Genomic DNA, 27,875 nt, shown 5'->3' on the forward strand with positions numbered 1-27,875 from the left:
CATTCTGCTATGTGTCACTACAGGGCCTCTTTACTGCATTCTGCTATATGTCACTACAGGGCCTCTTTACTGCATTCTGCTATATGTCACTACAGGGCCTCTTTACTGCATTCTGCTATATGTCACTACAGGGCCTCTTTACTGCATTCTGCTATGTGTCACTACAGGGCCTCTTTACTGCATTCTGCTATGTGTCACTACAGGGCCTCTTTACTGCATTCTGCTATATGTCACTACAGGGCCTCTTTACTGCATTCTGCTATATGTCACTACAGGGCCTCTTTACTGCATTCTGCTATATGTCACTACAGGGCCTCTTTACTGCATTCTGCTATATGTCACTACAGGGCCTCTTTACTGCATTCTGCTATATGTCACTACAGGGCCTCTTTACTGCATTCTGCTATAGGTCCCACAAGAAAAGTACCTACTCTTCCTGTCTGTGAACCTCGCTGCATTGTGGGAAATAGCTGTGTACAGCTGTTTCCAACTGCCAAAAAAGCATGCAGCAGCTACATCACCTGCCAGCAGTAAAAATGTCACCATGTACTAAATGTCAGAATGTAAATCAGGGATTTAAAAGATTTTACAATGGGCAAACACTGACTAAATCATTTATACATAATTATTGTAAAAATGAAGCACTTTTTTATTACATTATTTTCACTGGAGTTCCTCTTTAAAGAGACTCCGCCCAGTACTGCAAAGTACTTAAAGATGCATACCTTTCTGTAGCTTGTGCTCTCCTCTTTCATTTGATGCCTGAATCGCCATTCTACAAATAGTTGTTGTTCGATTTCAATTTAAAAATTGCGTCTGCCCTCTTGGCTATGTTATAACTTCCGGGTCACCCCTGTCTTCTCTGTTAGAGAAGTGCTTCACTGAATGAAGCAGGAAGAGGAAGTGACACGCATGGCCATTGCAAGAGGCTCCTCCAGAGGGATCATAGCCCGACTTTGTTGGAAGTCGTCTGGCTTAAAGGCATGCCCATGAGAGGTGCTCGGAGTCCCTTTAATGACTTTTGTGATAAACACAGTTGTGAGGTGGCCATAGAGTAATGAATGAGTGAACGGCACGGTTGTTTACAGACTTGTTTTGCAGCATCTCCTGTCTGGCTGCTGATGCTAATAGAGGACCTGTCTATGATGGATGATGGGCTGCGCTGTGACGGCGCTGCACAGATGGTCGTTACGATGAGCGATGCGCGAACGCCTTCCCTTCCCTCTGCAGATCCTCCGCTGACACCTCCATCAATCCCCCCTCCCCCTCCTCGCTAATATCTCCTCATTTGTCACCGAAAGTTGCTGAAACAGAAACGCCAGATCAAGTCGGTAAACCGAAAATTCGGGCCATCCATCACGCCGATCGCTGCGGGCGCGGCGGCTCAGCACGGGCTCGAGTAAAATGCGCACATCAATAATCCCGCTGAGATGTTGTGTATGTTGGAATATCCCTCGGACAAAGCGTACGCGTTCATTTCTCAACATGACAGGGCAGCGAAGGAAGGATTACAGGGAAGAGAGAGAGGTGTTTACATCGCGGAAAAATGACGGGCGCGGAAGACGATCTGGATCAGCCTGAAGTCTGCGAGACGTCGCAGAGCAGCGCCCGCTGTTATTAAATTATCTCTCCGGCTCATCGCTAAACACTCAGCTCTTTTCTTTTTAATTCTTTTCATTTGAACTGTACCCAAACTCAGGAGCTCTGCAAATAAAAAAATACATCCAAGTTCCTTTAAAGAGACTCCGTAACAAAAACTGCATCCTGTTTTTTATCATCCTACAAGTTCCAAAAGCTATTCTAATGTGTTCTGGCTTACTGCAGCACTTTCTACTATCACCATCTCTGTAATAAATCAACTTATCTCTCTCCTGTCAGACTTGTCGGCCTGTGTCTGGAAGGCTGCCAAGTTCTTTAGTGTTGTGGTTCTGTGATGCATCTCCCCCATCCAGGCCCCTCTCTGCACACTGCCTGTGTGTTATTTAGATTAGGGCAGCTTCTCTCTGCTCTCCTATCTTTTACAAGCTGGATAAATCGTCCTCTGAGCTGGCTGGGCTTTCACATACAGAGGAATTACATACAGGCACAGCTGTCTGCACTCTGCAGGAAGAAACAGCCTGACACTTCAGTGGAAGATAGCTGCAGGGGGAAAGAAACACACAAATGACCTCTTGAGATTCAAAAGGAAGGCTGTATACAGCCTGCTTGTGTATGGATGTATTTTCTATGTGTGGACATACTGTACATCAATCTACTTCCTGTTTTGGTTGCCATTTTGTTTGTTTATAAACAAACTTTTTAAAACTGTTTTTAACCACTTTTAATGTGGCGAGGAGCGGCAAAATTGTGACAGAGGGTAATAGGAGATGTCCCCTAACGCACTGGTATGTTTACTTTTGTGCGATTTTAACAATACAGATTCTCTTTAAAAGAACCTGTGAGAGTGAGAGGTATACGGAGGCTGCCATATTTATTTCCTTTTAAACAATACCATTTGCCTGGCTGTCCTGTTGCTCCTCTGCCTCTAACACGCTGAAGTTAGGTACACAAATGCGATAAACGTCCTCCGGAACAGCCGATAACGACCATTTCAGCCAACGATTGTTATGTGTACAGCAGATCGATATTGCTCGGGTATCGGGCAGCATTAAAGTGGATCCAAGATAAACTTTTACTTATTGCATAATTGTGTTCCTTTCATATAGTTTAGAAGGAAACACACAGAAAGTGTGACTGCCTGCTATAGCAGAGTGACTGTTTCTGCATGCTGGTCAAGTTAGAAACTGGCAAGCAGCCAGCAGGAGGTTGGCAATGGGGTCATTGGGGTGATTAAAATTGAGGTGCAGAAAGCAGGCTGAAAAAGAAATGTGGTATAAGAGAGAAGCCAGGGCCAACTTAAAGTGAAACTGTCGGGCATACAATCAAAAATCAATTCTTTATTTGTATCTGGTAAACAAGTAATAAGGATGCTAACCAGGCAATCCAAAAGTTAAAATCAATATTACTTTTCTTGTTTATAAATGATCATTCCCCAGTTTACCTGACTCTTATTTGGTACATTGCCGCACAAAGGAAGTTGCAAGGCATGCTGGGTTGTCTTTTTTTTTCTTCTTTATTTCCCCTCAGACTTAAATAATGTACAGAAGCAAAAAAGGCCAACCCAGCATGCCCTGCAACTTCCTTTGTGCGGCAACGTACCAAATAAGAATCAGGTAAACTGGGGAATGATCATTTAACTTTTGGATTGCCTGATTAGCATGCTTATTACTTGTGCACCAGATAAAAATAAAGAATAGATTTTTGATTTTATGCCCGACAGCTACACTTTAAGCTGGGACTATTACGTTGGAATATTATAATCAACAAAGTGCAAGTTTCCATTTCAGTTGTATAACTCGTATTAAGTGCAATTTTGTGCATAAGAGGCATGTTACCATGATAGGGGATCAGCAGAGAGAGTGATGGTAGGTGCAGCAGGGCACTTTCTGTGGTATTACGGTAACATGCCTCTCTTGCACAAAATTGCACTTTTATACAGTTGAAACAAAACAATTTGCACTTTGTTGATTGTAATAATAAATCCAACGTGGCAGTGCCAGCTTGCCACTGTTGTCTCTTATACCATATTACATTGTTCTTGAAACTGCCTGAGCAAGCTAATTAATTTGAAGGTAATAAAACCTGCCAGGAATTGATGTGCCGCGGTCCTTGTAGTGGCGACACAATATACACTTATAAAATATTGTTTGAGAAAAAAAAAATAGTACAGCTAAATCCCCTTTACCCGGAACTCAGGCATTCAGAAGTAGTGTTGGGCGAACAGTGTTCGCCACTGTTCGGGTTCTGCAGAACATCACCCTGTTCGGGTGATGTTCGAGTTCGGCCGAACACCTGATGGTGTTCGGCCAAACTGTTCGGCCATATGGCCGAACTAAGAGCGCATGGCCGAACGTTACCCGAACGTTCGGCTAGCGCTGTGATTGGCCGAACGGGTCACGTGTAGTGTTGGGCGAACATCTAGATGTTCGGGTTCGGGCCGAACATGGCAGCGATGTTCGGGTGTTCGAGCCGAACTCCGAACATAATGGAAGTCAATGGGGACCCGAACTTTCGTGCTTTGTAAAGCCTCCATACATGCTACATACCCCAAATTTACAGGGTATGTGCACCTTGGGAGTGGGTACAAGAGGAAAAAATGTTTTAGCAAAAAGAGCTTATAGTTTTTGAGAAAATCGATTTTAAAGTTTCAAAGGGAAAACTGTCTTTTAAATGCGGGAAATGTCTGTTTTCTTTGCACAGGTAACATGCTTTTTGTCAGCATGCAGTCATAAATGTAATACATATAAGAGGTTCCAGGAAAAGGGACCGGTAACCCTAACCCAGCAGCAGCACACGTGATGGAACAGGAGGAGGGCGGCGCAGGAGGAGAAGGCCACGCTTTGAGACACAACAACCCAGGTCTTGCATGAGGACAAAAAGCGTGCGGATAGCAATTTGCATTTTGTCGGCATGCAGTCATAAATGTAATACAGATGAGAAGTTCCAGGAAAAGGGACCGGTAACGCTAACCCAGCAGCAGCACACGTGATGGAACAGGAGGAGGGCGGCGCAGCAGGAGAAGGCCACGCTTTGAGACACAACAACCCAGGCCTTGCATGAGGACAAGAAGCGTGCGGATAGCAATTTGCATTTTGTCGCCATGCAGTCATAAATGTAATACAGATGAGAGGTTCAATAAACAGGGACCGGAAACGCTAACCTATCACAGATGTTCATTGTTCATGTTACTTGGTTGGGGTCCGGGAGTGTTGCGTAGTCGTTTCCAATCTAGGATTGATTCATTTTAATTTGAGTCAGACGGTCTGCATTTTCTGTGGAGAGGCGGATACGCCGATCTGTGACGATGCCTCCGGCAGCACTGAAACAGCGTTCCGACATAACGCTGGCTGCCGGGCAAGCCAGCACCTCTATTGCGTACATTACCAGTTTGTGCCAGGTGTCTAGCTTCGATACCCAATAGTTGAAGGGTGCAGATGGATTGTTCAACACAGCTATGCCATCTGACATGTAGTCCTTGACCATCTTCTCCAGGCGATCGGTGTTGGAGGTGGATCTGCACCCTTGCTGTTCTGTGTGCTGCTGCATGGGTGTCAGAAAATTTTCCCACTCCAAGGACACTGCCGATACCATTCCCTTTTGGGCACTAGCTGCGGCTTGTGTTGTTTGCTGCCCTCCTGGTCGTCCTGGGTTTGCGGAAGTCAGTCTGTCGGCGTACAACTGGCTAGAGGAGGGGGAGGATGTCAATCTCCTCTCTAAAGTCTCCACAAGGGCCTGCTGGTATTCTTCCATTTTGACCTGTCTTGACTCTTTCTTCAAGCAGTTTTGGAACATTGTGTTTGTACCGTAGATCCAGAAGGGTATAAACCCAGTAATTGGTGTTGTCCAGAATGCGCACAATGCGTGGGTCGCGTTCAATGCAGTCCTAGGCCGAAGAGGTCATAGCCTAGGGTCACAAAAACCTGTTTATTTGGGAAATTTCAATGGTAGTGATGCTGACGTACATAAATCTCAGCCATGGCCGTTAGCAACGTCTGAATTTCACGAAATGTCTCATGCAGGTAGAAGACATATTGTTGGACTTGGATTCCAAAGATGGGGTCCCTACATCTCTGCAAACCAGAGTTACAGGGGTCCAAAATTGGTAAAATCCCCCATAGGCTTTCATTGCCTCCCTATTTCACTTTCCAAAATCTCACATCTTTTCAAAGGGCAATTGCTCAGCAGTGGCAAATTTTCTAGCATTGTAGGGACCCTTAGGGGGAACATGACTGGTGAGTTTCGGGCCCCTAGGCCGAAGAGGTCATAGCCTAGGGTCACAAAAACCTGTTTATTTGGGCTATTTCAATGGTAGTGATGCTGACGTACATAAATCTCAGCCATGGCCGTTAGCAACGTCTGAATTTCACGAAATGTCTCATGCAGGTAGAAGACATATTGTTAGACTTGGATTTCAAAGATGGGGTCCCTACATCTCTGCAAACCAGAGTTACAGGGGTCCAAAATTGGTAAAATCCCCCATAGGCTTTCATTGCCTCCCTATTTCACTTTCCAAAATCTCACATCTTTTCAAAGGGCAATTGCTCAGCTTTGGCAAATTTTCTAGCATTGTAGGGACCCTTAGGGGGAACATGACTGGTGAGTTTCGGGCCCCTAGGCCGAAGAGGTCATAGCCTAGGGTCACAAAAACCTGTTTATTTGGGCTATTTCAATGGTAGTGATGCTGACGTACATAAATCTCAGCCATGGCCGTTAGCAACGTCTGAATTTCACGAAATGTCTCATGTAGGTAGAAGACATATTGTTAGACTTGGATTTCAAAGATGGGGTCCCTACATCTCTGCAAACCAGAGTTACAGGGGTCCAAAATTGGTAAAATCCCCCATAGGCTTTCATTGCCTCCCTATTTCACTTTCCAAAATCTCACATCTTTTCAAAGGGCAATTGCTCAGCAGTGGCAAATTTTCTAGCATTGTAGGGACCCTTAGGGGGAACATGACTGGTGAGTTATGGGCCCCTAGGCCGAAGAGGTCATAGCCTAGGGTCACAAAAACCTGTTTATTTGGGCTATTTCAATGGTAGTGATGCTGACGTACATAAATCTCAGCCATGGCCGTTAGCAACGTCTGAATTTCACGAAATGTCTCATGTAGGTAGAAGACATATTGTTAGACTTGGATTTCAAAGATGGGGTCCCTACATCTCTGCAAACCAGAGTTACAGGGGTCCAAAATTGGTAAAATCCCCCATAGGCTTTCATTGCCTCCCTATTTCACTTTCCAAAATCTCACATCTTTTCAAAGGGCAATTGCTCAGCAGTGGCAAATTTTCTAGCATTGTAGGGACCCTTAGGGGGAACATGACTGGTGAGTTTCGGGCCCCTAGGCCGAAGAGGTCATAGCCTAGGGTCACAAAAACCTGTTTATTTGGGCTATTTCAATGGTAGTGATGCTGACGTACATAAATCTCAGCCATGGCCGTTAGCAACGTCTGAATTTCACGAAATGTCTCATTTTTCCTCTTGTACCCACTCCCAATGTGCACATACCCTGTAAATTTGGGGTATGTAGCATGTAAGGAAGCTTTACAAAGCACGAAAGTTCGGGTCCCCATTGACTTCCATTATGTTCGAAATTCGGCGCGAACACCCGAACATCGCGGCGATGTTCGGCGAACGTTCGCGAACCCGAACATCTAGGTGTTTGCCCAACACTATTCAGAAGTCTCAACTAACCGGCATGCCTGAGGTTGACAATGAGGACTGCACTTTTATGTGCAGAGGTTTTGTGCAGCAGAAGCAACTTACCGATCCTCTGGGTGCCGTCTGTTACACTTCTGCAGCTTCCAGTGGCTTCCCTGTGTCCATGTGCGAGCCCTGGCATGTTATGTGTGTGTGCTGTAAACACAGCGCAGGAAATTTGGGCGCAGCAGGCGCCACCACAGGCTGTAATAGGAGTTACGGCTAATAGTAATTACTATAGAAACAGTGGAGGCCAGATTACATCTTTCCCCATTTATCCATAGCGGCCTGGAAGGGGAATAGTAATTAGCGCCTCCGGGACTTATGAAGGAGCAGGGTAAGCCGTATATCGGCTTTGCCCTGCTCCCAAATCTCCCAACGGCTGTTTATTAGATACGCCGTTGTGTGACCTGCTTTGGGTCACATGACATGACATATATAAATACTAAATAATAATAATAATGACATGCCAGCCTTGCATTGTTATGTCACTGACTCATCTGAGGCGCTCACAATTTAATCCTTACCATAGTCTAATGGCCTACCATATTATTGTATATTTATGTAACACTTACATCTTCTGCAGTACTTTACAGACTACATAAAACTCCAAATCCACCCTTAGTGCCCCATTCCGCCCCTGAGTAGCCCGCAACTCAGACAGCCGTGGACTTTAATTGCGTATGTGTTAGTACGTTGCCAGTGCGCTGGGAGCACGGTGAGCTGAATGGCGGCTCACCCGGCAGCCGCTGAAATTCCCAGCGGTGATAAATGCTATTCCCCTTGGCGTCGTAGCAACTCAGAGAGAGAAGTATGATTCAGAGTCCAGCAATCGTCATAACCCCGAATTACGCATGCAAGGGCCGCCTCTTTGCCGGAGAAACTCCTGGCCTCCTCCAGTGTCCGTCTTCCACGGCACCATGTGACTTGGCACATGTAGTGACATCACACATGCGCCAGTGGTACATGCAGCTGCGGTGACAGCAGACATCGGAGGAGGCTAGGAGTCTCGTCAGCGGAGAGGTGAGCCAGTAACACTGGCCATGGTGAGACACATACACACGGCAGGCGGAGGTAATGGGGCTAGGCAGATTTCTGATAGATTTCATGCTGAAATCTGTCGGCAATGGGTGTGCAGTGTACGGGCTGGCAACAGATCTGTCTCTGATCAGAGTCGATCATAGAGGGATCTGTCTCATGATTCATCTGCTTATACATCAAGTATTGTATGGGTACCTTTCCTGCTAGGTACACACCATACAATTTTCTGTTAGATTTTCTGTTAGATTTCCCTGCCAGATGGAAAAAATCATGTTGGAAAAAATCTATCTAGCAGGTAAATCTAACTGAAAATTGTATGGTGTGTACCTAGCGTAAGGAACCACAGGGGTTGTGGGAGGTGCCCAGTGAGCAGGGCCGGTTTAAGCAACAATGGGGCCCCAGGGCAAAATAAACGTAGGGGGCCCCCCAACATATACCCCGGAACAAAAATCGGCATTAGGGGACCTTTTTTGCAGCTGGTATAGTCAGGGTGTGAAGCCCCAATCGGTCGGAGCTCCACATTCTGGCTATCCCAGGCTGCATGGGGGACAATGGGTTAAAAAGTTTCAGGAGGGGGGACCCCACATAATTTAAAAAAAAAAAATTCCCACACTCTAAACATAAAGAAAAAATTGGGAAAATAGGAAAAAATGCCAGGGATCTTCATACAGCCATATTGCGGCTGTATAGCGATCCCTGGCCAAAGCACTGCGGCTGCGTATGGACCCCCTGGAAACCCCGTCAGGAAATATATTGCGCTTTCGTTTGATGCATGTGAAATTACACTACCGTTAGGTTTGCTACTAAAAGTGACATTTACCGCATTTAAAAGTATACTTTTTTCCTTCAAAATTTTAAAATCTATTTTCTCAAAAACTATAAGGTCTTTTTGAAAAATTGTTTTTTCCTCTTATTCCTAATGATCTCCTTAACATATCCTGCAAATTTAGGGTTTCTAGCATTTAAGGTGGATTTGCTATTAACCATTAAAGTCGGCAGGTTTTTAAATGTGTATTTTTTTCCCTTTGAAACTTTAAAATCGATTTTCTCAAAAACTATAAGGCCGATTTGAAATTTTTTTCCCTCTTGTAGCCACTGGGGGCCCCTACAAGCTCTGGGGCCCTGGGGCAGCTGCCTCCTTTGCCTCTATGGTAGCACCGGCCCTGCCAGTGAGTATTGTTTTTGTGGTCTATATTCTAAATCGCCATATATATTAAAATAAAATAGAAGTACCGTATCTTTTGCTCTTCTGATGATTCGCACCAAATAAATGGAAAATGAGTTTTATTGATAAAAGGTGTAATTTTCCTCCTTAAAACAGAAGGAAACTTGCAATAATTCAGCTATAAGTGAACATTTGTGGTACCCACAATGAGCCACTACTGAATATGCAAATTATCTTTTTTTCGCCCTTGTCAGCCAAGGGTGATAAAAGGTTAAACTGTTGACAATGCGTTTCACCGGTCCTTGCCAGCTTCCTCAGGTCAATAACACAGAATAAACCTGGTTAGCATGCTTTGTGGTCACTATACAGGAGACCAAGCTCCACACAGTACGCTAAACAGGTTTTGCCTTCACAACCCATGTACCAGGACCCCCGTGTGAGGAATCTGGTCAACCTAAACAATATCTTTAACCTATTTTGGTTCCTGGACGTAGTTTCTACGTCCAGGAACCATGCGCGTTACCGCGCGCTCCCGCGGCCGATCGCGCGCGTGCACGGGCACTCCCGGCCGCGGATTCGGTAGCCAGGGAATCAATGTATCGGGCTACGGTGCCCGATCATTGATTCCTCTCCCCCGCTGAAAAAGCGACAGCTTCTCTCAGAAGCTGCGCCTTTTCTGGCCGTTCCCTGCCCAATGCGCCACTCTAAGCGTGTGTTACGCCTAGAGTGACGTCATGTAAACAAACTCATGGCCGCCATCTTGTGGCCAAAAAGTAATACTACACCTGTAAAAAAAAATAATTTAAAATTAACACACATTTACATTATAAATCTATTGTTTACCTCCCACCCTCCCAAAACTACCCAAATAAAATGTTTACAATAAAAAAAAAAAAGCATTACAATAAAAAAAAAAAAACATGTAAATATTTACCTAAGGGTCTAAACTTTTTAAATATCAATGTAAAGATGAAATATTTCTATATTTTTTTTATTTTAAACTTGTAAATAGTGATAGATGCAAAACGGAAAAAATGCACCTTTATTTCCAAATAAAATATTGTCGCCATACATTGTGATAGGGACATAATTTTAACAGTGTTATAACCGGGACGTATGGGCAAATACAATACGTGAGTTTTAATTATGGAGGCATGTATTATTTTAAAACTATAATGGCTGAAAACTGAGAAATAATGAATTTTTTCCGTTTTTTCTTATTCTTCCTGTTAAAATGCATTTACAGTAAAGTGGCTCTCAGCAAAATGTACCCCCCAAAGAAAGCCTAATTGGTGGCGGAAAAAACAAGATATAGATCAGTGCATTGTGATAAGTAGTGATAAAGTTATAGGCTAATGAATGGGAGGTGAACATTTCTCACGTGAAAACGACGGAACCTGAATGGGTTAAGGAACCAGCACTAAGGCAGTGATGCAGAGAAGGGGTTACATACCACCAGCCGGATCTCTTCCTTGGGCGCCAGTCTCTCCAGCAGCTCGCAGGCCATCTGGTAGCAGAGGATGCTGGACTGGCACAGGCTGCACTCCACAGCCTTCTCGTCCTTCTGGCAGGTGTGAGACCCTCCCCAAGGGGCCTGAAAGACGTTGTTTATGATGGAGATGACGTCCTTAGAGAGACTGTTCTCCAGGCCCAGCGTGATTCCATCATCTTGCAGCTCCATCTGAAACAAAAACAAACAATTGTATCTTTTCCTCTATTAATACAACGTCAACGTAACCTGTAGGGGGTATCAGCGACAGTGATTTTGCGAAATGAGAAATGGTCCTGCAGTTTGCCGGGGGTAAGGGCTGCATACGTAAAGGTTAGCTCACCTACACCGCAGCTTCCCTTCTGATGCAGCCCAAGCCTCGTTCGGGGGGTCGGGGGAAAATGAGTTGAACTTACCCGGGGCTTCTAACGGTCCCCCGCAGACATCCTGTGTTGGCGCAGCCACTCACTGATGCTCCGGCCCCGCCTCTGGTTCACTTCTGGAATTTCAGACTTTAAAGTCAGAAAACCACTGCGCCTGCGTTGCCGTGTCCTCGCTCCCGTTGATGTCACCAGGAGTGTACTGCGCAGACACAGACCATACTGGGCCTGCGCTGTGCGCTCTTGGTGACATCAGCGGGATCGAGGACACGGCAACGCAGGCGCAGTGGTTTTCTGACTTTAAAGTCTGAAATTCCAGAAGTAAACCGGAGGCGGGGCCGGAGCATCGGTGAGTGGCTGCGCAGGCACAGGATGTCTGCGGGGGACCGTTAGAAGCCCCGGGTAAGTTCAACTCATTTTCCCACGACCCCCCCTACAGTATCCCTTTAAAGCTACTTACTACATGCTAATAAAAAAGACATTCTTCTAGTAAGTGCAATTGTCCGCGCAGTGTTTCCAATACTTGGCGCAGTCTACACCATTTGGTTTGTCCCCTTCCTCTCCCCGCACTCAGGAAGCCGACAGCTCCTTGGAGCGCAGGGAAGGAGCAAAGGAGACACTTCCTGTAACCGGATCAGTGAATAATGGCGCACAGCGCCTATGCATGAAAATGGCGCCGCATTAAAAAGATACGCTTATCGCTATTTATCGTTAGTACTGCATAATAATGGCGCACAAGGAAAAAAATGTAGAAAAACGGCACATAGTAACGTTATTTATCAATAGCGCCGTTCATATGCCAATCAGCAGACGTTATTGTGCACAGTAACGTTATTTATCGATAGCGCCCTACATAAGCCAAACTGCAGAAGTTATTTAACTGCAAAACGGTGAATGGATTTAATGTAACACTGTCAAGGTTAGGGTTAGGCACCACCAGGGGAGATTTAGGGTTAGGCACCACCAGGGAGGTCTTAGGGTTAGGCACCAGCAGGGGGTGCTTAGGTTAAGGCACCTCCAAGGGGGTGGTTAGGGTTAGTCACCTCCAGGGGGGTGGTTAGGGTTAGGCACCTCCAGGGGCGTGGTTAGGGTTAGACACCTCCAGGGGGGTGTTTAGGGTTAGGCACCACCAGGGGGGTCTTAGGGTTAGGCACCTCCAGGGGGGTGGTTAGGGTTAGGCACCTCCAGGGGCGTGGTTAGGATTAGGCACCTCCAGGGGGGTGGTTAGGGTTAGGCACCACCAGGGGGGTCTTAGGGTTAGGCGCCTCCAGGGGGGTGGTTAGGATTAGGCACCTCCAGGGGGGTGGTTAGGGTTAGGCATCTCCAGGGGCGTGGTTAGGATTAGGCACCTCCAGGGGGGTGGTTAGGGTTAGGCACCACCAGGGGGGTGGTTAGGGTTAGGCACCACCAGGGGGGTGGTTAGGGTTAGGCACCACCAGGGGGGGTTTAGGGGTTAGGGATAGGCACAGAGAGTGTTCTGTGTGTTAACGCTAAATAACGATAAGGCTTTAACGCTAAATAACGATAAGTATTTAACGTTAAACAACAATAAGCGACAAACGGATTACCGGCAACACCATGCGCCATTATTCGCAGGCGCCATTTTCAGATGGATCCTCCTGTAACAGTCAGTCAGAGCGTAGGACACCGGCTGGATCAAGCAGCAACAGCTGGCGGTTTCCCAGCTCTGCGAATGAAAACAACTATCCGCCCGCTCTCCTTGTCAGTGGCTGAGACACCTTCTTCTATCCATCCCGCTTTGTCAGTTACTGTCCGCAGACTTAGGGACAGAATGTACCCTATAACATAGCGGCACTGTCAGTACTTTTTTGTGTACGGTGTGGGTATAGCGAGGCAGCAACACATGACGCCACCTATTGCATACACAGGGAGTGTATGCCCAACTTTTATGTATACAGCATTACGGTTTTATACAGATCATAGAACCTGGTTTTGATTACCTATTCTATTGACTGTCCTTTTAGTTATAACTGACAGCAACTGATGTATTTCAGTTATGACCAAATCTTGTCAGAACTGGAAGGAATCATGGTTAGAAGAAAATGGTGAGCTTTTGAGAGGAACTGACGGTGAGGTTAGTATGTAATATTCATTTAAATCATTTTATTCGGTACAGGTTCCCCTTAAAGCAAGACTGTGAGATCACAAGCTCCACCTCCCCTTTTTAAAACTAGCTCCATCTCCCCTTTTTAAAACTAACTCCACCTCCCCTTTTACCCGTGGCTGTACCTGTTTTAAGATGAGGTCAAACATGAGGATGAAGCAGTTCAGGTTCATCTCCTCATCGTCGCAGTCGAAGTCGATGGTCCTCCCGGTAGGCTGGCTGTAGTTCTTGAAGGGGCTCCTGAAGGGGCTGCGCATGGGACTCCGGAAGGGGCTGTGGAAGGGACTGGGGAAGGGGCTCAGCATGCTGTGCAGAACTCGCCGCCCTGGGTCGGACGCAATGCTTCCCTGTGAAAGGCAAACAGCACAACACACGTATTATTATCATTGGATAATGGGTCAATCATTGAATGACTTCCATCTGACGTGTGTACGAAGCTTACAGTCCTGCTCACCCTGTTTCCAGCCATGTTTCCTGACATCTCCGTGATGCGGACCTTCCTCTGATTGGCCAGTTCCTTCACCGAGTTCACCCCGTCAGAAAACATGCTGATCAACAGCTGGAGTGGAACCACGATGTCTAATTCCGACAGAACCTGCCAAACGAGAGCACAAAGGAGGTAAAAGACGTTCCTTCTGATGGAATTAACCAACATCCAGTTTACAACCAGCATTAAAGTGAACTTCCAGACTACAAATCTACTCAGCAGCACTGAAAAGGCTTGGTGTTTCAACAGTTTCACAGCATCAGGACTTTTATTACCCAAGCCTCATTTTTAGCTGCACAGAAGAAAACTGCCCGGGCATTTTTCCCCTGATGCTGTGCAAAGCATGATGGGATTTCTGATGTTGTTGTTCTCTTTCAGTTGTTTTGGTGCAATTTTTTTTTTTAAGTTTTGAATTTGAGATTTGAAGCCTAGCGCGCAGCTGGGAGGGGTGATTAGGACACAGGACAGTTGGAACTGTGTCTCATGCTCCCTGTCACCTCCTTTCAACCAAAAAGATGGCTGCCCCCATGAAAAAGATGGCTGCCCCCATTAAATCACAAACATTTGCCTGTTTTTTTTTTAAACAGAGAGGGTAAAAGATTATATTAACTATCTATTTTAATTAGCATAACTAATGTAACTTAATGACAGTATGTTTGTTTTGGCTGAAGATCCCCTTTAAAGAGAAACCGTAACCAAGAATTGAACTTCATCCCAATTAGTAGCTGATACCCCCTACAAAGGTAAACACAGGAGGAGGGCGCGTCATTGCTCTGAAGAGGAGGCGTAGAGGAAGATTTATTATGATAATAAATCTTCCTCTATGGCTCTCTTCAGAGCAATGACGTGCCCTCCTCCAGCTCATGTGTTTACCTTTGTGTAGAAACAACTAATTACGCAACTCAGAACAGGGAAGTCTCCTTCAGTCTAGCAGTGAGAGAGGGCACCTCAGTAACTTTATGAGCCGATAGTGTGCTGCATAAGTCGCTCTGCTGTGTGAGGAGCATCACAATAGAATAAAGCATGGCTGTACGCAGCAAGAGGATCCCCCTCTTGAATAATGAACTGCCCCAATTCCCCGTCGCCATCAGTTTTCTCAGGGGACACAGACAGTAAGTTAAATAAAGACAGAAGAAGCTGCACAGCAAAAATATATGCTTTGATCATTCTTACTGTTGTTGGCAAATTGATTTATAATGCTTACAGAAATAGTGAAGGTTTGATAGAATTCCTTTAAGGGCAGAAATCACATTTTTTTGCTAAATTGGAGGCCTAAAGTGCTTTAAAACATCTTGCATGTGTATACATCAATCAGGGAATCAGGGAGTGTAATTAGAGTACTGCTTCACACTGACACACCAAATTCACTGTGTAACGCACCGCAAACAGCTGTTTGTGTAGTGACGGCCGTGTTGGACTGGTGCGCACCATAGCAAGAGTGCAGGCCGTGGCGGTTTTCAAGCCCACATGGTCGGGCTGAGGTAGCTGAATGACAGAACAGTGACTGAGTGTCCAGCTGATCAAATTTGGTTTGTCCACAATGAAGCAACGACCTTATTATCTTGGGTGTGCACCCCCCTCGAGAAACTCATGTAGCCAGCGGTCATTGCTTCATTGTGATACGCAAACCCCTTCACCGCGGCAAGGTAACGATCACGAAGGGGAATTGACACATGTACATGCCTTTTGTGTTGTTGTTGCAGCTGCAGTGCAGCCAGAAAAATTACGCAGGCATGTACACGCACCAGAAAAATTATTATAACAAATCCAGGAATCCGCCTGGAGTCCTGGACCCTGTTGGTGGTGGCGGAGAATGCAGTCAAGCGGCCTGCAGGCAGAGATGCTGTGTGGGGAGCGACTTAGTCATGGGGCAGGCAGTCACACGGCGTGCAGGCAGAGATGCTGTGTGTGGGGACTGACTTAGTCTTCGGGCGGGCAGTAGCCCTCCGGGATCCATGCCTCATTCATTTTGATAAAGGTGAGGTACTGAACACTTTTGTGACTTAGGCGACTTCTCTTCTCAGTGACAATGCCTCCAGCTGCGCTGAAGGTCCTTTTTGACAGGACGCTTGAGGCAGGGCAGGAGAGAAGTTGGATGGCAAATTGGGACAGATCTGGCCACAGGTCAAGCCTGCGCACCCAGTAGTCCAAAGGTTCATCACTGCTCACAGTGTCTACATCCACACTTAAGGCCAGGTAGTCGGCTACCTGCCGGTCCAGACGTTGGTGGAGGGTGGATCCGGAAGGGCTAAGGTGAGGCTTTGGACTAAAGAATGTCCGCATGTCTGACATCACCATGAGATCGCTGGAGCATACTGTCCTTGCCTGCGTAGACATGGGAGAAGGATTACTGGCAGTGGTACCTTTATTGTGTTGTGCAGTGACATCACCCTTAAACACATTGGAAAGCATAGTTGCCAGCTTGTTCTGCATGTGCTGCATCTTTTCTGCCTTCAGGTGAGTTGGTAACATCTCCGCCACTTTGTGCCTATACCGAGGGTCTAGTAGCGTGGCCACCCAGTACAGCTCATTCCCCTTGAGTTTTTTATATGGGAGTCCCTCAACAGGCTGGACAGCATAAAAGACGCCATCTGCACAAATTTGGATCCAGACGTACTATCCGTCTCCTCTTGCTCTTCCTCAGTGACATCAGGTAAATTCTCCTCCTCCCCCCAGAAACGAACAATACCACAGGAAAGTTGAGCAGAACAAGCCCTCTGCGACGCCTGCTGCGGTTGTTCTTCTGCCGTCTCCGCCTCCTCCCAAAAAAACACCTTCCTCATCATCTGAGTCTGACTCCTCTTCCCCACACAACTCTTCCTCCTCCTCCCCCCTCTGTGCTGCCGCAGGTGTTGAGGAAACATCTGGTTCTGATGAGAATTCATCCCAAAACTCTTCCTCCTGTTCTTGTTCCTCTTCACGCTCCTCCACAACTTGATCCACCACTCACGCATTGCACGCTCCAGGGAAAAAGCATAGGGGATCAAGTTGCTGATGGCGCCTTCACTGCAACTCACCATGTTTGTCACCTCCTCAAACGGCCGCATGAACCTGCCGGCATTTCGCATGAGTGTCCAGTTCTTGGGCCAGAACATCCCAGACTGTGTCCTTCTACTGTAGTTGTAAAGATACTGGATGACGGCTTTCTCCTGTTGTAGCAGGCGGTCAAACATGACCAGGGTCTAATTTTAGCGAGTCGGGCTATCACAAATCAAGTGTTTCACCGGCAAGTTGTTTCTCCGCTGAATGTTTGCAAAGCATGCCATGGCCGTGTAAGACCGCCTGAAATGCCCACACAGCTTCCTGGCCTGCTTCAGGACGTCCTGTAAGCCTGGGAACTGAGACACAAATCTCTGAATAATGAGATTCAGCACATGTGCCATGCAGGGTACATGTGTCAACTTTCCCAAATTCAAAGCGGAAATCATTGCTGCCGTTGTCACGCACCATGTTGCCGATCTCCAGCTGGTGCGGGGTCAGCCACTGATCCACCTGTTTGTTAAGAGCAGCCAGGAGAGCTGCTCCAGTGTGACTCTCCACTTTGAAGGAAGGCATGTCTAATATGGCGTGACACCGTCGTACCTGGCATGCAGCATATGCCCTGGGGAGCTGGGGCTGTGTAGCTGGCAGAGGCGGATCTAGAGGGGTGCACATGGGGCTCCTGCTATAGGCGCCCTTTGCCACCCACCTCCTGGGGGGGCGCATAAGTGGACTACTTCAAACGCTCCCTCCCAGATCCAAGCAACTCCTGGTTTATTCGCATGGTGAGGATTTAGCAGGCAGCGAGCAACGTACAGTAGGAGATACTTCAGTGCTGTGTACCATTCAACTTCCTGCTGCTTAGTTATTGGCTCCCAGTGTTGACTCGCATCCCCCTCCTGATTGGCTGTGTGGAGCCCTGCTGCTGCTGCTGCTGGGGCTGATGGGGGCTGGAGAGGAGAGGAGAACAAGAGTCTGTGTAGCTGCAGCGGCTGGAATGACATAGAGATGGGAAGTTCGGATCTTTTCAATGATCCGGATGATTCGAATCGGATCATTGAAAAGATCCGGATCTTTGATCCGAATCTCGGATCATTTTACTACCGAAGCATTCGGGGGTGAAATGACTAGCAGGACAGGTCTTTCCCTGCTGTGGACAGGAGAAGGGGAGGGGGGTGGACACACAGAGAAGGGGAGAAGATGGACAGAGGGCAGGGAGTGAACAGAGAAGGGAGGAGGGACGAGCAGAGAGCAGAAATGTTTGCACACAATACCCACAAGCTGCAATCATATGCTTTACATATATTTCACCCATATGCTCATCTGTACACTTTGACTGCAAATGTCGCACAGTGAAGGAAAGCATTCCCATAAGATAAGTGCAGCTGTTTAGAGCGAGTGCAGTGCCTGCAAAGTTACTGAGCTGTGCTGAGCTGAGCCAAAAGCTTCCAATGTGATCACTGTGCACAACTAATGGAACAGCCAGCCTATAATGAGCAGCATATTACAGCCAGTATGTGTGCTCTACACATATCTGGCAGTGGCACCCATGTCCCCTCTCTCATCTACCTGCTGTCCCTGCAAGGCTGCCTCCCCTGAGTCCCCTCCAACAGAGCGATCCATCTCAGCTCTGCTTCCAGGACCCCGCTGCCCGCTGAGAGGGGGCGTGTCGCTCCTGGCCCCGCCCCTTTTGCGATCCGAATCACTCATTTTGATGATTCGGATGATCGACTCATAAAATAGATTCGGATCAAAGATCCGAATCGTTCATGATCCGGACAACACTAGAATGACACAGACAGGCAGCGAGTGAGTACTTACTCTCAGGCAGAGACTGTCAGAGAGGGAACTCATCTAACAGAAGCCGGCCACTGCTTTTCCTATAATTAGCACATTCAGATGGGAGACCTGCAGCACTGGGCTGAATGAGAAGATCAGTGTCTCCCTACTGCGAGTGTGATGAAGCTGATAGCCCAAGTATGTAAAGTTCCCGGAGCAGAGAGAGGCAGCTCCCAACAATTTAGATAAGAGAATTACTTGCCTTTCCTGTTCTGTTCTCTCTCACTCACTCACAACGTGCTTTCCTGTCTCTGCCCTGCTCATTGAAGCATGTTGGTGGTGTGTTACATGTCCCTAACAAACGGGACTAGTGAAGACTAAACTCCCAGTCTGTCCCTGCTGTTTCTCTACCACTATATCTCCCACCCTTCTTCTGCCCAGTGTGTTTTTACCTCCTGTCTTTTTTTGCTCTCTCTTTTGTTTCCACCCTCTGCCTTTCTCAGGTCTCAATCTCTCCTCCATTTCCCCATCTCACTCTCCCCTCTCTCTGCTTCTCTTATCCTTCCCCCTCCTCTTTCTACCTAATGTTTCTCCCTTTAAAAGGACTTTTAAGTGAAATAAATCTGGCTAGTTTATCTTACTGGGGCTTCTTCCAGCCCCTTGAGGTCATGTGCCCTCAGTGTCATTCCGCACTGCTCGGATCAACCTCTGTCCCTCTCCAAAAGCTGGCAGAGTCCACCAGTCGCTGGCCACGACACATGCCCTGCCCCGCCTCTTCGATCACGCTCCCATGGCTGGGAGTGTTCTATGGCTGTGCAGTAGCAATTTTTTCTACAGCGCAAGCGCATAATGCTCCCGGCCATGGGAGCGCGATGGAGGAGACACGCGGCACAGGGCCACACATACAGCTTTCGGAGGGGCAGAGTGGCTGAATGGAGCAGGGCGGAATGACAACCAGAGACCAGAAGGACTTCAGGAGGCTAGAAAAGGCCCCAGGAAAGTAACTGGCAACATTACATTCTCTTAAAATCTTTCTTTAAGGCGGCCACAAATGGTCCAATTTCCTGAACGATTAACTGTCTGAATATTGGCCACAAGTGATTGATCAGGAACACTATGGAATCGATTAACACGATCGGATTGGATCTAGCAGATTTTAAATCCCCATTAGTGTTCCAGGACGATTTTCATCCATTCTTCAGGAAACTGGACCATTAGTGGCTGCCTTTGGTTCCATCGCTCCCTCTGCCCACCCCCCTCGACATCTTCTGCAGCACTTTAGTATGTAGTCATGTCACTGACTGTTCTCAGAGGAGCTGACAATCAAATACTACCTTAGTCATAGTCTAATGACTTACCATATTGTTATTATGTATTTATATAGCACTGACATAATCTACTTTACAGAGTGCATATTCATGTCACTGCCTATCCTCAGAGGAGCTCACAATCTAATCCTACCATAGCCAGTCTAATGTCCTCATCTGCAGCACTTTACAGAGTACTTAGTCATGTCAATGACTGTCCTCAGAGGAGCTGGCAATCAAATACTACCGTAGTCATAGTCTAATGTCCTACTATATTATTATTATTATGTATTTATATAACACTGACATAATCTACCTTACAGAGTGCACAGTCATGTCACTGACTGTCCTCAGAGGAGCTCACAATCTAATCCCTACCATAGCCAGTCTAATGCCCTACCTTATTATGTATTTATACAGCACTGACCTCTTCTGCAGCACTTTACAGAGTACATAGTCATGTCACTGACTGTCCTCAAAGGAGCTCACAATCTAATCCGTACCATGGTCATAGTCTAATGTCTGGGGGGGCGCAAATTTCAGTGTTTGCCATAGGCGCAATTATACCCAGATACGCCCCTGGTAGCTGGAGAGGAGATCGCAGCACCAGTAGAGTTGAACTGCCACTCAGCCAAGGAGGAGGAGGAGGATGACAGCGAAGAGAATGTAGGAGGAGGAGAGGAGGTGGAAGCAGGCCTGCCTGCAAGCCGTGGAGGTGTCACAAGTTGGTCCACTGCACAGCCACGTACTCCCTGCTTGCCATCGGTCACCAGGTTGACCCAATGGGCTGTGTAAGTTATGTGCCTGCCCTGACCATGCTTGGCAGACCAGGCATTCGTGGTCAGATGGACCCTTGACCCAATGCTGTGTGCCAAAGATGACACCACTTGCCTCCAGGGCCGGCCCTAGACTTTTTGCCGCCTGAGGAAAGAATGATTGCTGCCGCCGCCGAGCTGGAGGGGTAGCGGGCAGGGCGGGGGTATTGGGCCTAGCGGCGGGGAGGGGGTCGGACCCGCCCCTCCCTCGCCTGGGTCCCCCGTCCTCTGCTCCCCTCCAGCCTTAAATAGATAAGAAGCGCAACTCGTAAGAGGCAGTGGGCGGGGAGGACTCACCTCTTCCTCGCTCGATCCAGCGTGCGCTCCACTGACGTCCCTTCCTGCAGCGCCGTCCACTTACAATACAGTGGCCTCTCTCTTACGAGTTGCGCTTCTTATCTATTTAAGGCTGGAGGGGAGCGGAGGACGGGGGACCCAGGCGAGGGAGGGGGGGGTCCGACCCCCCTCCCCGCCGCTAGGCCCAATACCCCTGTCCTGCCCGCTACCCCTCCAGCTGGGCGGCCGGCTTTCCGCACTCACCGATGGGCGGATGCCGCCCCTAGAAATTTGCCGCCTGAGGCAAAAGTTTCACCCCGCCTCATGAGCGGGCCGGCCCTGCTTGCCTCTCAACTTCATGGTACAGTTTGGTTATTGCCTTTTTTGAGAAATAATTGTGGCCTGGTATCTTCCACTGCGGTGTCCCAATGGCCACAAATTTTTGGAAGGCCTCAGAGTCCACCAGCTGGTATGGTAATAGCTGGCGAGCTAACAGTTCCGCCAAGCCAGATGTCAGAAGTCGGGCAAGGGGGTGCCTGGCAGACATTGGCTTCTTCCGCTCAAAGATTTCCCTCACAGACACCTGGCTGCTGCTGTAGGCAGAGGAGCAGGAACCGCTCAAGGTGAGAGGCAGAGTGGAGGAGGTTGGCTGTGATTGTGAAGGTGCAAGGGAGAAAGCTGCTGAAGATGATGCACCTGAAGGAGGAAGAGGAGAAGGAGGGTGGCTTTTCTTTTGTGTGCTGCTTTTCCTCAGGTGGTCTTCCCATTGCAGTTTGTGCCTTTTCAGCATGTGCCTTAGTAAGGCAGTTGCCCCTTTGTGGGTGTTGGCCTTTCCCGGGCTTAATTTTTGGAGGCAGAGAGAAAAGATGGCATTGCTCTGATCTACGGCAGACACACTAAAAAATTTCCAAACCGCTAAGCCCCCCTGAGGTGTGGGCACTATGGTGACGCCAGCAGCTGACGTTGAAGGGCATGTTGGCTGGCTGTACATAGATGGTGCCGGACACGGCCACCAGCTGTTTCTGACGACGAGCTCCCCCTGCTTCTCAAAATCGTCACCTCCTACTCCTCTCTGACTCCCCCTCTGAACTGTCCCCCTGTTCATCTCCTCTATTGGGAACCCACGTGGCATCCGTATCATCATAATCATCCTCCCCAGCTTCGCTTGCCTCAGACACCTCATAAACTGCACCAACAGCAGTTACTTCATCATCCTACTCCTCACACGTTACGTCCATAGTGTCGCCTAACTCAGACATATGAGGTGGTGTAACTTGTTTAGCGCCTTCATCTTGTTGTAACAATAATGGCTGTGCATCAGTGATTTCCCCACCAAATAACTCCTGCGAAGTGTCAAATGCAGCGGATGTGGTGCTAGTAGTAGTGCTGGTGATTGCGGAAGATGAGGTGTTCTGTGTTAAATAGTCAACCACGTCCTGACAATCTTGGGAGTTGATGGGACGTGCCTTCTTCTGAGCACTGTACTTTGGGCCAGGGCTGCAGGAAATCATGTCAGCACGACCTCAAACAGACCTGCCGGGTGGCCTGTCTCTGGGTCTGCCCCTGCCTCTGCCTCTATCTGTTTTATCAATATCGGGGGGGATGAAGTGAAAGGTATGCACTGAATTGACTAATACAATGTGCAGTCACACAGGTGCAGTGAAAGGTATGCAGTGACTGGTATTACAATGCAATGTGCAGCTGCCACACAAGTGCAGGTATGCTCGGAGTGGTATATTACATAGAGTGTAGTCACACAGGTACTGTGAACAATTATGCATTGACTGGTATTACAAATGTGCACCTGTCACACACACACAGGTACCAGACAGGCACAGTGACACTGCGTTTGCTCACGTAGGTAGGTGAATGCACTGTGAACAACAGGTAGGTATATGCAGTGATGGGTATTACAATGTGCACCTGTCACACACAGACAGGTACCAGACAGGCACAATGACACTGCGTGCGCTCACGTAGGTAGGTGGGTGCACTGAACAACAGGTAGGTATATGCAGGGAAGGGTATTATAATGTGCACCTGTCATACACAGACAGGTACCGGACAGGCACAGTGACACTGCGTGCGCTCACGTAGGTAGGTGAATGCACTGTGAACAACAGGTAGGTATATGCAGTGATGGGTATTACAAATCTGCACCTGGCACATTAGTAATTACCACCAAGGGGCTAAAGGCCAGCTGCGACTGACTGACATATCTGTATATAATGCAAGTGGGCCACAAAGAAAAAAAATTGATCACAAGAACAAGATTAGCTCTCAAAAGAGCTGTTGAGAGGTGCTTTTTTAGCAATAAGAATCAGCAAGGAGCAACGCCCCCTGATGGTTTGTTTGTGAAAAGGAATAGATTTCTCATGTAAAAGAGGGTATCAGCTACTGATTGGGATAAAGTTAAATTCTTGGTTTCTCTTTAAGCTCATGGTTAGGTTTAGCAATAATAAAATATATGAGTAAAATTTTCAGATTGGAAGTAGCACTGCCCAGTAGTAGAATATACTAGTAGCCCACTAGCTCCACCCCCTTCTTGCATGAATAATTAGCTGCACAAAGCAGGAGGAAAAAAAGATGATAAGAGTATGCAGACACTCACGTGAAGCCAGAGCAGAGCTTGTTCCTGGACGGAGGATGGGTAACCGGTGAATCGGCAACTGATGAAGCTAAACATCTCCTCCATGGAGAAAGGCAGAGGGCACAGCTCAATGTCAAACATCTTACTGTGGGGACAACAGAGAAGGTGACCAGTGGTGACACAAGCAAAGAGTAAAAATCATCAAACACTATGGCGTCAGTTCACTAAGCATTGCTGCATGTAAAGCATTAAAAAGCTGACTTTACTGAACAGTTTGTGAAATGTCAACTCACTAAGCCTGTTACCACATGGCAAACTGAAATGACCAACCTGTGAGGTAAATGCCTCCTAAATGTCAGTTCACAGAGATTATCACACGCAGTAAAACAAATTAGATGTTCGGTATCTCCAGCCTGGAGCTGTCCAAAGGACCACTATCGTTTTGGGCCAGTCCATTTCCTCATGGGGGACTCTCATGGTTTTCTTTGTTTTCAAAAGCACATCCTGAACAACAGTTGCAAAGTCTAATAGACAAAATAGTGTGCAAGTGATTAGGGAGGCCGGCTGGTATCTTACTATTTTGTCAGTTAAACCGCTGTTCAGGAAATGCTTTTAAAAACAAAGAAAACCCTCAGAATCCCCCATGAGGAGATGGCCTGGGCCAAAACCTGTTGGTTCTGTCAAATTTTAACTGCCTTAATTTTTCGCGATAGTGATCCTTAAGGGCTTGTTCACACTGCAGGCGTTTTCGGGGATTTTTTTTACACGTGGGTGATTTTTAAAATCGCCCACCAAGCGCTTGTGCAATGAATGTCTATGAGAAGGTTCATATCAGCGCGAGTCGTGCGCTGTCTGTTCAGTAAAGCGGTGCCTGGACCATTTTTGAGGTGATCCCGCCTCAATGGAAAGTATAGGAGAAACGCAAAAGCGCTCACAAAATCGCTTAGTGTAATGATTGCGTTCACGTTTTTAAGAATAAATACATTGTATTTATTCTTTTCCGGGTCAAAGAGTTCACTTCCTGACTTGCGTCACGGAGTGAATTACAATTCCGCTCAGAAAAAAACGTAAGCACAAAAACGAATTGCGCAGCCAAGCACCAGGAATTGGGAAAAAAAGACGCCTCAAAAACAGCCCAACGCAGACGGACACGCGAGCCAAACGCAATGTGAACAAGGCCCTTAAATTGGTCTGAAAGCCAGCATTTCTAATACTACTGTCCTAGACATTTTTTTGTAGCAGAACATCACTGAAATGGTTAAACAAAGCACTTTGTCCTGCTATTCAGCTTCAAATCCGCATCCAAACTGGAGATAACAGTATCTTTGTTTACATTCTAATGTTGATACATTTGCCTGTAACAAGTAAAAAACACTCTCTGAAAAGCAATCTCTGCTTCAGGCACATAAACAGCTCAGAACAACTCATTAGAAGAGTTTAATAGAAAATAAAAAACAGTTGGAATGAAATGCTATGACAGTTTTCAGGGCAAGAAAAATGACACTTTGGAAACTTGTAATTTGTAGACAGACAATATTACTTGTGCACAAAAGCAAGTAAGATACCTGTATTAATAATACAAAGTGTCAGGATTTCTCCTGTAGCATGTTCTGTCGCTTGCAGACAGTGGAGCTTCAACTGGGCAGTTCTGACTGGTCTGCTTGCATTCGGTTGCGCATTCGCAGTGAGTCTTATTGTCATTTGCAATCACTTTGCAGTTCAGGATTCCTCCTATGGTTTGCTGCAGTTGAGCTGCGGCCAGATAGCCCTTGATTTCCTGAATGCATGTTGTTGCATAGTACTGCATGCATTTGTTATGATAGTCTTTCAGTTAGCAAATGGTAATCAAGTCAGCTCAGGATTGAATAATTACCATTCAGCTGTGTAGAAATTTGCATACCTGCATCCATTGGCTGATGCCGGCATAAAAGTCTGCCTCCCATTTCATACTCTGCCCGACATAGCGGTCAGTACGCTGGTCTACTGGGCACCTTGTTACTCTGTATAGTTCTGTTATTGTAGTTCTATGCGACCTTATTACTTGTGCTTTAGCAAGTTTCTTGATAGATATATATGCAGACTTGCTAATATATATTTATCCGTTAGTTGAGCCGTTTGTTATTTTTCTGTATTATTGTGTATTGCCTTGTTTCCATGCCTGATGGACGTTTGCTGCATCCGCGGTGGGTCAGAGAAGTCTACTATCCTGATAGCTTGGATTCTGCCATCACCACGTTGATGACTGGTAGTATTCCTGCTACTCTAGTTTCTGGGAACGTAACCATAGGCTGCAGTTGCTATTGGTTACGTTCTTTCCTGTAGTCTTGCCTGGGTGGATGCTTGCTGGTGACTGGTTGTTAACCTGCTTGCTCTGCTTCTGTGGACGTGACTGTGAGCTGCAGTTGCTACTAGTTACGCTCCAATCTGTAGTCCTGTCTTGTACCTGTCTGAATGCTTGCTATTGCTAGGGCAGCGCTTAGTCTTGCAAACATTGTCTGTCTTTCTGTTATCTGTCTGGTTACTTAGCCAGAGGCTCAGATGACATCCGCCCTGGGTAACAGTCAGTCAGTCAGTCTGTCTGTTCGTTCTTTGTCTGGTTACTTAGACCATTGGTAGCGCAACATCGCACTGCGCTGCCATTGTGTCTTATTTGTAGCGATATCAGAAGCCCAGAGCTGCAGTTGCTCTGGGCAACCTGTGTAGCCTCTTCCATTATTTAGCTACCAGCCTTGTTGCTCTGGGTGGTCAGAAAGTATAACCCCCAGGCATTACACAAAGCAGGAAAACACATTTTTATTGAATGTTATGTCAGAGTTACAGACCACTTTAACCAACAGCCATTAGGAAGGATTATTCAAGAAAATAAGAAAGTTAATACAGAAGAATTTTGCTATAGTAAACTATGTTATAGAAAACATCTGGCTATAGTAAACCCCCGACCATAAATATATAAAAAACTTCTAATATAGTAAACTACTTGGCCAGGTCCCTTCGGAGTTTGCTATAAAGGGATTTTACTATAATGATATCAAAAACATATTTCCCTAATTTCACAATATTATTATGTAGTAATTAAAATTAGTTAATAGGATGCTAATGGTTTTGAGCTGATACAAATATTATGCTAATTTTATGCGGCTTGGACTTGTCATTATAATTAAAAAAAAAAAAAAAACTTGTTTTTTAATAAATTACCAAAGTGTTATTGCATGGCGTACGTTAAAAAGGGGCGCTGGGAAAAAAGGGCGCGGGGTTTTAAACGATAAACATCGATAACGTTTAAAAATATAATGTACTATATTTCGTTTAAAAATAATGTTTTATAAAGTTATAAATCATTAAATAATGTGCATGAAATCGGCAATTGTGAAAACGTTAATGTTCCGTTTAAAAAGTGAAATGTATAATAATGTTTAAAAATTTTTTTGTAAGTAACCCTCCCTGTACCTACCCCTAACCCCTACACCCCCCTGTTGGTGCCTAAACCTAAGACCCCCCTGTTGGTGCCTAAACCTAAGACCCCCCTGGTGGTTCCTAAACCTAAGACCCCCTGGTGGTGCCTAAACCTAAGACCCCCCTGGTGGTGCCTAAATCTAAGACCCCCCTGGTGGTGCCTAAACCTAAGACCCCCCTGGTGGTGCCTAAACCTAAGACCCCCCTGGTGGTTCCTAAACCTAAGACCCCCCTGGTGGTGCCTAAACCTAAGACCCCCCTGGTGGTTCCTAAACCTAAGACCCCCTGGTGGTGCCTAAACCTAAGACCCCCCTGGTGGTGCCTAAATCTAAGACCCCCCTGGTGGTGCCTAAACCTAAGACCCCCTTGGTGGTGCCTAACCCTAAGACCCTCCTTAGTGATCACTGTATTGTGTGTAGAATAATGTTTTAGAAACAGTAAGGGATAAAATGTATTACAATTTACGTTACATACTGATCGCTTTATTTTGTGAATAATAATGTTCTACAAACAGTAAGGGTTAACATTTAAAATAATGTTTTATTGAAATAGGAAACGTAAATCCTCACAAGCAGTTATAAAACATTAAAAATCTTCGGGCGCCGTTGGAAAATGTTATTATTCTCGGGCGCCCTTTTTCCTGTTCGGCGCCCAGTAAACGATATTTATTATGGGAGTGAATGGCGGCTCCC

General features: G+C 46.6%; 1 protein-coding gene across 6 annotated transcripts in view; it reads right to left on the reverse strand.

Annotated features, from left to right (window-relative positions):
• Positions 1-27,875, reverse strand: part of UNC79 (unc-79 homolog, NALCN channel complex subunit) — a 282,366-nt gene that overhangs the window by 159,793 nt on the left and 94,698 nt on the right. For all 6 annotated transcript variants that reach the window (XR_011024177.1, XM_068254657.1, XM_068254659.1 and 3 more), the window contains 4 exons: positions 23,752-23,875; positions 13,952-14,092; positions 13,623-13,844; positions 10,957-11,184 (listed from right to left, as the gene is read on the reverse strand). Coding sequence is in view for 5 of the 6 variants with exons in the window: in XM_068254657.1 (XP_068110758.1) it covers positions 10,957-11,184; positions 13,623-13,844; positions 13,952-14,092; positions 23,752-23,875 (715 nt within the window). In the remaining variant the exon portion in view is untranslated. The remainder of the gene's footprint in view (positions 1-10,956; positions 11,185-13,622; positions 13,845-13,951; positions 14,093-23,751; positions 23,876-27,875) is intronic.

The sequence above is a fragment of the Hyperolius riggenbachi genome, chromosome 9 (genome assembly GCF_040937935.1).
Source record: "Hyperolius riggenbachi isolate aHypRig1 chromosome 9, aHypRig1.pri, whole genome shotgun sequence".
Lineage (NCBI taxonomy): Eukaryota > Metazoa > Chordata > Amphibia > Anura > Hyperoliidae > Hyperolius > Hyperolius riggenbachi.